General features: G+C 43.3%; 1 protein-coding gene across 2 annotated transcripts in view; it reads left to right on the top strand.

Moving 5' to 3' along the window:
• Positions 1-10,227, top strand: part of LOC146190326 (CD9 antigen-like) — a 107,463-nt gene extending 97,236 nt beyond the window's left edge. For both annotated transcript variants that reach the window (XM_084600784.1, XM_084600783.1), the window contains exons 6-7: positions 7,171-7,254; positions 7,679-10,227. In XM_084600784.1, coding sequence (XP_084456910.1) covers positions 7,171-7,254; positions 7,679-7,753 — 159 coding nt within the window. In that variant the 3' untranslated portion in view covers positions 7,754-10,227. The remainder of the gene's footprint in view (positions 1-7,170; positions 7,255-7,678) is intronic.
• Positions 10,228-12,500: the final 2,273 nt, after the last annotated feature.

Raw genomic sequence — 12,500 nt, 5'->3', positions numbered from 1 at the left:
TGCGATGCTTTCACCATCAAAGGTAGTACTCGCTATGTTTGGGGCGCTTCGTTTAATTTGAACTGAGGCCTTAAAGAAAGAAAAATGCAGTACACCACACATGGGTGAAGGCAAATAGCATTTTGCTTACCATCTTATGTCACCACTCGGAGGATATTTGCGATTCGACTTGGTTAATTAGTATAAACTAACATTTCACAATTTATAATACTTGTTATGGGTTCAAGAGCACTTCATTGACTCATAAAGGTAGTTCAGAAACAGCCAGTTTTATTATTATTATTATTATTATTTTTTTTTTTTTGCAGAAACATAACTCTTATGTGGTCCTTTTTTCTAGCATTTAAAGAAAACCCTGTTAAAAACTTTCAGACACTGAAGACTGCGTGAGAATGCAAAAGCATTACGATGACTGTGAACCATAAAAAGGGGTTTGTGAATATTGATATTTTTGAATACCAGTCGAATACTAATATTGGAAAAAATGCCTTTGAATATGTAATATTTGATCAGTGAAGAAAGGGTGGAAAATTAAAATGAAGAAACAGTGTTCATCTCATTTATTTCAAAATTTATGTGGTATATTCAAATAAAATTACTATAGTCACACAGAACCACATATCCTACTGAAAAATCCAGTATACATTTTATACAAAGGTTTCCGACCAAAACTGTCCATAAAGCTCGTCATCCATAATAACGAGTCATGAATAAAAACAAAAAGGATTTTATCGAGAAAAAAGAATTGTAATTAAGGACTGCTTTTGTACATAACTGTGCGCACTGGGATAAAAATTTCCCAGAACACTGGCAATTTTGAGTGCATTATCCGTGTCATTGTTGTCTTCGAAAAACTGTAGAGCAGTCTGAAGCAACTCGCTTACCATGACACCCGTGATGTTGGGCTTTGTGTTGGTCAAACTTTCGAGCACGAACTTGTCACTGGCCGATGAATCAGCGTCTGATTCTCTACTCACCGCCACTTCCAAAATGACCTCTTCAGTGAGCAAAGTAGCCGCTAAGTAGCTGCTTGAGATTCTCCTGAGGCGAAGAAACAGCTGAGCTGTCGATACTAGTCTCTCACGGCTTGGATTGACTGAGATGGCTTTTGCCGCTTGCATTCACATATTTCTTCGCGCCTACGTTCAGCTCTGTTCTTTTGTGTTTAACTCCCGCCATGCCAGTATCCAGACTCAAGTTGAGGGTTACAGGCTCCTGATGCTTTGCATTTTTTTGCCTAGTTAACCTTTCTGCCTTTCCATTCTTCTGCTTCTTTCTTTTTTTGCCTTGTACTGTTTCTGTAAGGAAGCGAGGGAGTCAAGTTGGCAAGCTGTTATGCAGAGGGCTATCGAACATCCCATCTCCTTGGCGCCGTTTCTATGGGTTCCTATAAAACAAACACTGCAAGCTGGAGTACAGTTTAGAACGACGGCTAGCCGACTATGAAGAGCCCAGACCTTGTCAAGGCCGCATCGTTGACTCAAAGCGAAGCCGACATGCGGACCGCCTAGTGTGCAAAGTTTGGCAGTTTGGCAGCGCAACACAACAGGGATAAAAACCAGGAGCATGAGAGGGGAGCGCGTCCAGGACGGGACGGCCGGTCCCGGTTGCGTGTTCGTACGTCGCCTTTCTTTTGTCGCTGTACTTTGTGAGTGTGTCTGAACTCTCACTGAAAAGCGTTAATGGCTTTATGGAACACACATTGCGCTTTGGGAAAGAAAAATTCAGTTCCTACCGCCACTGTAGGCACTTGTCTTTCTTCCTGTCATTTCTTTCTTACGCTTTTACCGGCCTCTCTGTTCACGTTCAGCAGAATTTATTGCAACCACATGTTGCTGTTTTCCCGACTGCGGCGGCACTTCCGCTGCACCCAGAAAGCTGCACCCAGAAACCCTTTTCGGGTTCTTTCTTACGCTGACCCTCAGTTTGCTGTGTACATTCCTCTCCGCTCTTGCGCTCGCTCTCCCGCGTCGTTAATGCTGCCTTGGAAAGAGCGAATGAGCTCATACAAGCAATTGTGCTCGTTCTGTAGCACAAACTCACTGCTATAACGGAAGAGTTTCAGCAGAGTTCTGCTTGCCCCGCAAACGTTGTTCCGCACGCAGATTTTCCTACTCAGGGGCTGTTCAGAAATGTTTGAAGGGCTTCTCGGTAAGCAACGTGTTAACATGGGGCTACTGTGGCGTATGGGGGAGACAGGTAGTGTTGTTCACTAAGTATGATGACGCGTGCTTATCTAGTCCAAAAGGAACTGCTGGTGCCAGTGCTTTCAAGAACTGCTTTGCATAGCTCCACCTCTTGTCACTAATTCCCGTCGCAAGTGTTCGGATATCGCGCGAATACGTCTCAAAGCGCACACATGTTCTTTTGAAAGAAGCAAGCAGCGCACACCCATGGTGTCCAGACCTATTAGCTGAGGAGGAGCAAGATGTCTGCATAAATTTGATTACTCGCTGAGAGACACGCTGAGCTTGAATTATTGTAACAAGGAGTTTATGCTGTCTGGGTATAACAAGTTCACTCGTGCTATGGTCTTTCCAATTGAGATGTATGGATGCGAGAGTTGAACTGTGAAGAAGGCTGACCACCAAAGAATTGACGCGTTTTAATTGTGGTGCTGGCGGAGACTTTTGAGAGTTCCTTGGACGGCCAGAAGATCAAATCAGTAGAAATTGTCGACCATAAACCCTGACTGCTCATTGGAGGGTCAACCTCTAAAATTAAAGCCCAGCTACTTTGTTCATCTGATGAGTAGAGAGGAGTCGCTGGAGAAAGATTTGATGTTGGGAAAGGTTGAGGGTCACCGGAGAAGGGGTAGGCAGTGAACGCGATGGTTAGATGGCATCCTCGAGGCGCTGCAGATAAAGTTATGTGATGTTAGGAAGATAGTGAGAGACAGGAAAGCATGGCTTGATATGGTTCGTAGGGTCGCAAGGAAATGTTTCTTAGCACAGTAAAAGCTCATTAATTTGACTGCCATTATTTCTTAATTATAGATCATTCAAACTTCCGGCACAGTCCCAGTAGACACCGACGTAAGTCTGACATTGTACACTCACTAACATATACAGTTGCTGACCGTTTTTTTTTTTATTATTTTTTGAGACTTGGGAAATGGTCTGAATAATCGAACAGTCTGAAAAATTTGTGAACTTGAAAAAAAATCATTTTTCTGCTAAAAATCAGCTTTACAAATCACAAACTTAGCCTCTCCCCATGTTTCGCTTATATGTCGATAATAGGGAGTTATAGAATAGTGCGATCTGCTAGTGTGTTCAGCTTTCGCCAATATGCACATGCTAGCGTGATCCGATACAGCAGACGCAGCCACCAGTGCGCGCGCTGGTTGGTGCCGACGTGGCAGGCGTGCGTGCCGCCGAAAACCATGCAACTCGCTCAAGGTGGTCACCGTATGTGCAGTGGTGCTATGTAGGAGCAGATCGTGCTAAGCTGTAACCAAAATAACCCTCCAGTTCGAATATCTCAGCCAGTCATACTTTCGTCATGTCCATGCCGCTTCACGATGTATTGTGACGCAGCCGCAGGTCTGCTCATGCTGCGGACGAATGCATGCGCTATGCGAAGCAATAACATTCAGTTTTTATGGTTGACAATAGGGAACACTATGAAATGAAACTCGCAGGAAAAAAGCGAGCACAACGAGAGCTTCGGTGAATGCACCTGCAACACATATGCACACATCTGATGTGTGTGCAACTGCAAGTGTGACGAAAAATTCACGGTGACGAAATTGCACCACCATCAACCATTGACACTGCAACAGGATTAGGTATTTCAGCTAAGCTAATGCACCTCATTGAAAATTAAAGTTGATAGAAAATTCGTGTTGTTTCATGTGATTTGCTGCATGTTTGTAAGATGGCGCTGCCATGTTCCATTTTGTTGCTGATAACAAAGTAGTGTCATGTTCAGATTTAGGCTTGCATGAGCAAGTGCTGAGGTGCTGTTGCTTTTGGACTGGCTAGAGAACCCAAGCTGAAGCTTGCTCATTTTCTGACGGAGAGGAGAAAAACAGTACTACAGTAGAACCTCATTGATAAGTTCCTGGTTCATGGAATTTGCCGTCTCATACGCTTCATGTCCTGTAAAATGAGATGCAAACCGCGCATTGGCAGGCTCGGAGGCATCATCAAAAATGCGAATAAGAAATCACTACTCTAAGCAAGAGGCAAGTAACAAGCTGTTTGAGGGATTTGTTACAGCACCTCTTGTGTTGTCATGGTTCAGGGAAGTCAAGAATAATGTGAAAGTCTGATGACTCTGTTCCTGCTGTTCGGGAAAGGAAAGATGCAGTCTTTTTATGAAGGCCCATTGACGTGCCTGTACACAGTGATGAATGGTCCATGCGCCAATTGGGGAGCAGAAAAATGACGAGCTCAGCTCTCTTTTTCATGACAGATGTTTTAGGCAACAACCCCCAACGAGGTCATGAGAACAAAACATTGCCACCCATGACTAAACACTCTCTTCAGCAGGGTGACGACTACACAGAATGACACCGGTGCCACAGTGCTCGTCTTCAGCACGGTTTAGAACATCTTCCTGACAATGACACAAAACGTACCACTTTCGATTCGTGCTAACTGCGGCCAGAGGAAGTTAGCTTGCGTTGTGGTGCTCTTCTGCCTTTAATGATGAGGGGTTTCCGAAGACTTCGATCATTGATCAAAAGCAGGCACGCTATGCTTGTCCCAGTTTTCCCTCTCCATGAGATGGAACAGTAAGGACATACCTGACATCTTTTGATACAAGTGGGAACAAGTGTCCCTGGCAACCTTTATTTTACAAATTCTGCAGGCACGCCGCGCAATCCCTAGTTCAGCTATCGGGTCTAGCGAATGCGCAGTTTTTTAAGCTTCAGAACCAGGACTGCACATGAAAATAGAACGATTGACACACCTGTTGTTTGAGCCTGACTTGATTCGCGATGGCAGCTGCGGCGCTGCCAGAGGCTAAGAGCAGCACGAGATATTGTGTTCTCTAGCACCAAAGCCTGGCAACTGCCGGTCAGTTTCCACCATTCCCCCACAAGTGGTACAAGAGAGAACGCCAGAGAACCAGAGCGTGACAAGAAAAGGAGGCTGTCAACAACCACACACATCTAAGCAAGCACTGAAATGCTGCGGGGAGCAAATGAAGCAGCTGCGTGCTGCTGGGACATTTTTCCAGTCTCTCCATGGAGGGTGTTGGTGCACAGAGCGGAGCTACAGTGCCTAGAATATACCAGCTAATGTAACGTGAGCCAGTAGCTTGCCATTAAAAAAGGGTGGGGCAGTTTTCAAATACTGCCACCAATTGCCAATAAAGGGCGCTGCACACGGAGAGTCTGTTGAAGCATCATCATCATCGTAAATCGATATGCACGGCATTTGGTATGAAGGTTTCTCTCATTTTCTCTATTTTTTCCTTGGCCTGTGTCAGAATTTTATGATCTCTTGCTACAAAGGGGAAGACAATGTTGCTTAGCGCAGCTGGTGTTGCCATGTATATGAGTGTTGTTATTTCGTAAGTGCATGACAGTTCTCTGGTGCATGTCTTATTTTTGGTGCATTCATATTAGACAGGGATTACACATCCGAAGGTCCCATCGCAACAATGCCCAGGAAAATAGCTTTGCAGAGAATGGGCATGCTTTGTATCATTGTGCCGAATTGGATATTGCTCAAGCAGTGAAAACATATTTTGTTTATGGCCCCAGTAGATCCTGCACGACTTGCTGATTAGGAAACTGCATCAAGCGGGTAGATAGAAGCTGCAGACATGCTGAAGGAGGGTTTCTCGATTCACTTGAGAGCGCCTCAGCCGACTCCCTGGCAGACACACACATCCACAGTTTCGGACGAGCTGCCATAATAACCTTCTGCACACTGCCATTCCGCAGCGTCCCTATGCGGCATCAGCTGGCGCTAATTGCTTTTGGTGCCATCTAGTCAATATATGCTAAGCACTGCAGCACCCCCCGGTTGAGGTTGTCTCCCCTTTTGTGCTCAGAGTGGAATCGCGCTCACGGCCATAGAGTGTTTAATTTGTTATTTGCTGGTCGCATGGTACGCATTTTCATGCTATGTGTCAGCCAGTGAGGGTTTTTTGGAAGTCGCCGGACAAAAATGTTGAGTTTCTGCTCCAGTGTGGCTTCTGTGCTGTCACTTAAAAAACAAACGACTCTGCTGTTTTTGGTGTCACTTTTCAGAGCTTTGTGTTAGCCTGTAGGGCCAGAATTTTTCTCCATGCACCCACCAGCCAACCAACCAAGCCCAGCAGCGTGCATCCTTTCGGGTGCTGATTGGCACTGCTGCATGTTCTCCTCGCTTCGATTCTTCCATTACGCTGAAACTGTGGGTTCATGCTGTTCGGTCTTTGTGCACTGATGCTTCCTTGCACACGACACGGCTGCTAGTGGAAGGATCTCCAGCACTACATTGCACCGTGAAGGGTGCTGCAAATGATGTTTTGGAGCAGTTGTATAATTGTCACACTGTTTGCATCTCAAAAGCGGAAGATGGCTGCACAGTTTTTCACAAAATAAATTTAAGATTATACAGGCGGGTCCTGTGAGTTTTTTCAGGGTCATTCGACAATTCAAAATTCATAAAATGTCTTGTCCCTCGGAATATTAATTAATGTACATTTACTGTAGAGCTACCAGCATGAGAACTTTACTCCTGGCAGTTGCATACTTTTTTTTGCTATTCGAATATTTCTCGATGCCTTTATCAGTGGATGAAAGGGCAGTTTATCTCATCCAGTTATTTAGATAAGAGACAGAGATACTCCATATTGCGGATGACCCTGATGACTTATAGAACTGCATAAATGCACCAACTTTTTCCTTCTAACACTGGTCCCAATTTGTGCGATGCACAGCAAGCTCTCTTGCAACCATGAGGGCGAGATTGGGCATACTCGATGTCTAGTTGCAGAAGTGCGCACATGCTAATGAAATATGGTGCACATAAAAATAGTTTTGCATTTTGGCTGAATCTGCATTTGTGATGCTGGTATGCTCTTTTTTTCTTTGGCTTTCTGCTCTGACCTTTTCCACGGGTTGTTTTTGTGGTGTCCACCAGTTACTAGGCTTTTTCCTTTCTCAAAATCATATTTTCCTCTCCCAAAGTAGAAAATCACTTTTTGTCTTTCCCATACTTGCAGGGCTGTGGAACTGCACTGTGGAATGGGCTGTACAACAATCTCGTCCTTGTCTGTGCCATTGGCCTTGGCATTGCAGTGTTGCAGGTGAGTGCGTGGCCATTGTGTGCTTTTCCACTGCACAGTGCAGTGTGACTCTACTTCCTAATTAGGCTGCTACAGCCTGTATCTTTCTGTCTTACTTAAATGTCAAACTCTAAGAATGCTGTTGGAAGTAAAAAAAAAGTCAGGTTTTGCTTGCTGGCAAACGTGCTTGGCAGCATGCACCTGTAGTATTATGCAGAATGAGCAAGTGTGTAGCTTGCTGTTGTGTGTTAGCATTGATGTTCCCATCAGTGTATTGGAACTATACACTGAACAGAAAAGAGATGAGCCCACAGCGTGCAACAGTATATTCCCAAGCCAAGTTTCATGCAGTTTGTAGGTCGTGGAGCACTAGTTTAGGCTAGCTCCAGCTATGCAGAAAGTTGAGGCTTGTGTTGAGTATGCCGTTTCCTTATCTGCTGTGCAGATCCTTGGCCTGATCTTCACCATGGTGCTGTGCTGTGCAGTGCGAAGGGACAGCGGGACCAGCTTCAAGGCTTGAACATGGGACCCCCCCTGCGCTTTCCTTTCGCTCTGCACTCAGCGCTTGTGTGTTTGCACCTCTTGAACAGCAGATGCAGCTGCCTTACCTCTCTCAACTTCTCTCTCTCCCCACAGCTAATCAAAGCTGACAGACGCTCTCTTGCTTCAGTCTCGGTGAGAGACGGAGGTACTATTGCCCTTTACAGCTGCCGATTGCTGCGAGAGCTTGCGCTTGATTTATTAGTGCATTTATTAGAGGCACACAACTAAAAGTGGGCGGGTACAAAGCAATGTTAAGTGTCAGTAATGGCTTTCAGCCCTGTTGTAATAATTATTGCCGTTGTTCTAGAGGTAAATTCTAGGATAGTGTTCTCTTTCTTTTTTTCTCATGAAAGTGCTCTCAATATGACCAACTATGTGTCGCACTGCCAGTGTTTATTGTTGTGCCACTTCAATCAAGATGGCCTTGGCATAATAATGCTGGTGATTTTGGGAAAAATGGCTGCATACTGCCCTTCCGAATGTTAAGCTCAGCCTATACTTTCACTATGAAACATTGAACACTTCTAGGTTTGTACTTATTTCCTAGCCAGGCTTACTTGCTGTGGCTGTTGCTTGCTTCAGACACCTTTTTATATATATATATATATATATATATATATATATATATATATATATATATATATATATCATTCCGGATTCTTGGTGGAAACTAGAAAGTTGGAACCCTGCTGAGAGAGAGAGGTTGGGTTGGGGCTGATGACAAAGGCTGTGTTAATAGTTCCAGAATTAATTTGCTGATACAAAGACGTTGAGGGGATCAACTTCTTTGACTGCCACAGACCTGTTTGTGCATATGATTGTCAGGAGCCTTTTTCGCATTTTTCAGTTGAACTGCCACCAGTATTTGCCGTCTTTTTTTTTTTTTTTTTTTTTTTTTTTTTTTTTTTTTTTTTTTTTTTGCACTCACTTCAAGGCGCGTCTTTTTGCAGAGATCATTCATGCATGCGCAAGAAAAGTGCGGTCTCGCACAGTCTTTTGCTAGCTGTACTTAGCTTACGGGTGATGCATGTGAACATATTGGTGTTGTAAGTACGTCACAGTCACGTTTCAGGGGGCAGTTTGCTGCTTGGACTAAGTGGGTGTGCATTTAATTTTTATGGGCTCATAATTTGTGGGCCTCGACTGCTTGGCTGTTGTAGTCGAAATATTATGAGGCACAATGCATACTAGGCCTATTCACCAACAACTGACTGTCAAGGCAATGTTCGAGGCGTAAATACTTTTATGTGTTAGTGACTACATGGCCAAAGAGCATGACGACACACTTTAACCGATTAGGGCACTGACTGTTTAGTGGTCTCGTGCTTTCCGATTCTTCTGTAAAGATAATGAACCTTAAAAGCATGAGTTGGCGAACAAAAAGCAGGAAGTAATTTGACGGAAGTGGCATTTTGGAAGCTATGTGAGATGTTGCTTTGGTGCGTCGCAAGTTTGGGATGGCTTCAGTTGCTGGGAGCGAGATAGTTGCTCTTGTTGCGACAAAGCTAACCTTTCATTGGTTGGCAAAGTGTTTGTGGCCTTGAATTGTGAGAAGCCCTGGTTAGCCGATTAGTTGTCGAATTGTTGGACTTTTATTCTGCACACACAGACTAAGGCAGCCACTGCATCATTGTTGGACAATGCATGTTGGAATTCTGCCGCACGATTAGCTGTGTCTGTTGTGAAGTGCTCTGAATTCAAGTATTGACGCATAGTTTTTGAGTGAATGAACTTTTTATATTCATATGCTGTTGAACCTTTGGCCATTTACGGAAGCACATGAACAAAGCTTATTGTATGGGGCCAATGTCAAGCATTGTGTCGCAGTGGACTGGACAGACGCACAGTGTCTTCTGTAGTTATATGCGCCTTATTTTTTTTATGAAGGCTGCACATTCTGTTGGCATAAACTTAGAATTTGAATGAAAGACTCTGAAATCAAACATTTGCTCAAAGGTTCTGACTGAGCTTCTTATTGCCTTTAAGATGAGTCTCCTGTTCTATAATTTTTGTTATTTTCATCCCATTATCAATTGCAACCTTCATCACTTTGTTGTGAATGAGTCGGCCTATAATTATTACCATCACTTTTTTTTTTCCTATGCATGTGTGTGTATGCCTACCTGTGTTTGCAGAGCTGCCTAAATGTTGATAATATATCTTTCGACGGAAGTATTTGTTCTGCGATTCAAGTATTTGTGCTGTCTGTACATTTAGTAGCAGTCTAAGCACTGTTGCTTCAACATGGTATCATGTTTATACTCATTGTCCCACAGCGCTGACAGAGTATTCTTGTGCTTGTATTTGCAATACATAAAGAAAAGCAAACATGTACACAATTATGATCTCTGTTGTGCATATTTTTTTTTTAACTATTATTGTGAAAGTTCCACAGCCCTGTAAGATTGTGAGCATAATAAAGGTGTTTTCCTGTATTCCACATCCATCTAATGTTGGGTGTTGTGTTATGCTTACCATGAGAAATTCCAATGGATTCAGCATTCATGCATGACATATCTCCATTTGTTCAATTTATTGGCTTAGTTTAGTTCTTGCATTTGTAGCAGCTATCCAGAATATTGGCAAAAAAAATCTTCCAATCATTTTGTTTAGTACCCGCCACAGTGGTGCAGTGGTTAGGGCGCTCGACTTTTGTGCCCAAGGATGCTGGATTAAATCTCAGCCGCAGCGGCTGCTTTTCGATGGAGGCAATAGGCAAGGCATCTGCGTGTTGCGCGATGTTAGTGCATGTTAAAGAACCCCAGGTGGTCGAATATTACGGAGCCCTACAGTACAGCATCTCTAATAGCCTGTCTCTTTGGGAGGTTAAACCTCAAGAAACCAACAAACCAACCAAACATTTTGTTTAGTGGGCCCATTAAAAGGTATTTTCTGCATATATAAAAAGGGCACAGGCATTAGGTATTCTATCTCTCCTCTCCACAAAGCAAGAATTTTTAAACTAGCTTCAATAACACTGAAGGTATTGGCAATTGAAAATGACTCCTTTCACTCCCAAACTTTGGTGAGTCTCGATGGCACCTTACCACGCCCCGTCTCGCCAGCTTCACTTGGGAGCATCCACAGAGTGGGTGCACTAAGAAAGCACAATTGTCATCGAGAAAGGAGCATGTCGGCAGGTGTCGTTCTAATCGGTTGAGCAGTTGCTAGGAGCACGTTTTAAATATTATTTTAAAATGATAGGCTCTGTGCGTAGCTTTTAAATTTCACTTTAATACTCTAAAGACCTGCTTTATGGGTTTCTAGCATTATGATGTTACCGCTATTATAGTCTTGGTGGCCCTTCTAAAGGGACATGGACGACAGATTGAAGTGGAGCTTTTATAAGTCTGAAAACATAGAAATTAAATACACATGTCACCATCACTCTCAATTTTGAAAGTAAATTGCAGGCGTCGACACCAAATTTTTGGCACGAGTCCAAGAGGTTCTGTTACACAGCCATTCACTTCGAAAAGATAGCAACTAGTGCTTCTTGTTGTGAAAATTGCAGAATTGATTTGAGGGGCAAGAGCATTCTTTAGATCCAGCTTGCTTGGTTATTACCTTTTTTTTTGTTGTTGCTGGTAAAATGTTAATGCGGAGAAAAAGCCAGACAATCATTTTTTACTGAGAATAATAACTAGATAGTCTGTGGTCAGTTTCCTTTTGAGTACTGGCATTCGAATGGCATGAGAATTTTAAAATGCAGTTTTGTCACTAATGTCTCTCTTGCTGCTAGACAAACATTGACACACCTGGAGCAATATAGATTTGGCTTCAATTTACCTCTCCTTTCTGATGTGAAATAAGCAGAGTGATACTAGTTCTGCCACCTTCATAAGCGGCCTATTTCCATCTACATAGACTTATATCGCGCACTTGTGGATGGCGCGTCTTTTTCACAAGTTCCATTGGTTCCTGTAAAACTCTAACATGCCACATTACAAACTTGCCTTGCATATCGTCTGCTGTGGCTCACTTGCATAAAACATCAATAGCAGTAGTCCCTGCAGCATGCAGCCAACAATTGCTCTTGTACCTCCTTTTCACTTGGTTCCTTTACGCGAGTATTGGGCCACTAGACACTTTTTTTTTTTTTTCTGTGGCATTACAGGTATGTCACTTTAAGCTGTTAAACCTTGCATACCAGTACCATTACCGGTTAATCCTTGTTTCCTAATTTTAAGCTGTTAAACCTTGCATACCAGTACCATTACCGGTTGCTCGTTCCCTAGTTTATCGGGTGGGTTCTCAATTGTGGGGATGGAGGCAGGCGTATGCCATCAAAGGAAAAAAAAAAGAACATTTAAAATTGCAGTAAAAGCAGCTGGACTTGAGAGCATTTAAAATTTCGTCTAATGGAGCAGGTGCCCGCAGCAGTCATTGTGTCTGCATTGCAATGCCCTGTTTATGAAGCAGCACCTTGAAATGTTTCCCTTGAATGATTTGTGAAGGTGGCACACTTATTTGACTTAATCACTTTCATTGTTGAGAAGAGGGTCTCCAGCTTGCCACGGTCAGCAGTTCGCTTCCTTTATACAAGGTAAAGGAAGCTGCTTTTATAGGCAAAAATATGGCAGTGAAATGTTTTACTCACACGGTTAACATGTGAACGCAACAATCCGCCGTCCATTGCAATTAATATTGTAAAACCTTGCCAATACTGGTATTATTCAAGTGCTACCTGAAATTAGGTGCCTTGCTTGAAGACAAAGTCTCAG

Source organism: Amblyomma maculatum, chromosome 4 (genome assembly GCF_055883805.1).
Source record: "Amblyomma maculatum isolate TAMU_Amacu chromosome 4, ASM5588380v1, whole genome shotgun sequence".
Classification (NCBI taxonomy): domain Eukaryota; kingdom Metazoa; phylum Arthropoda; class Arachnida; order Ixodida; family Ixodidae; genus Amblyomma; species Amblyomma maculatum.
The sequence above is the reverse complement of the archived record's forward strand: the minus strand, read 5'-3'. Positions and strand labels throughout refer to the sequence as shown.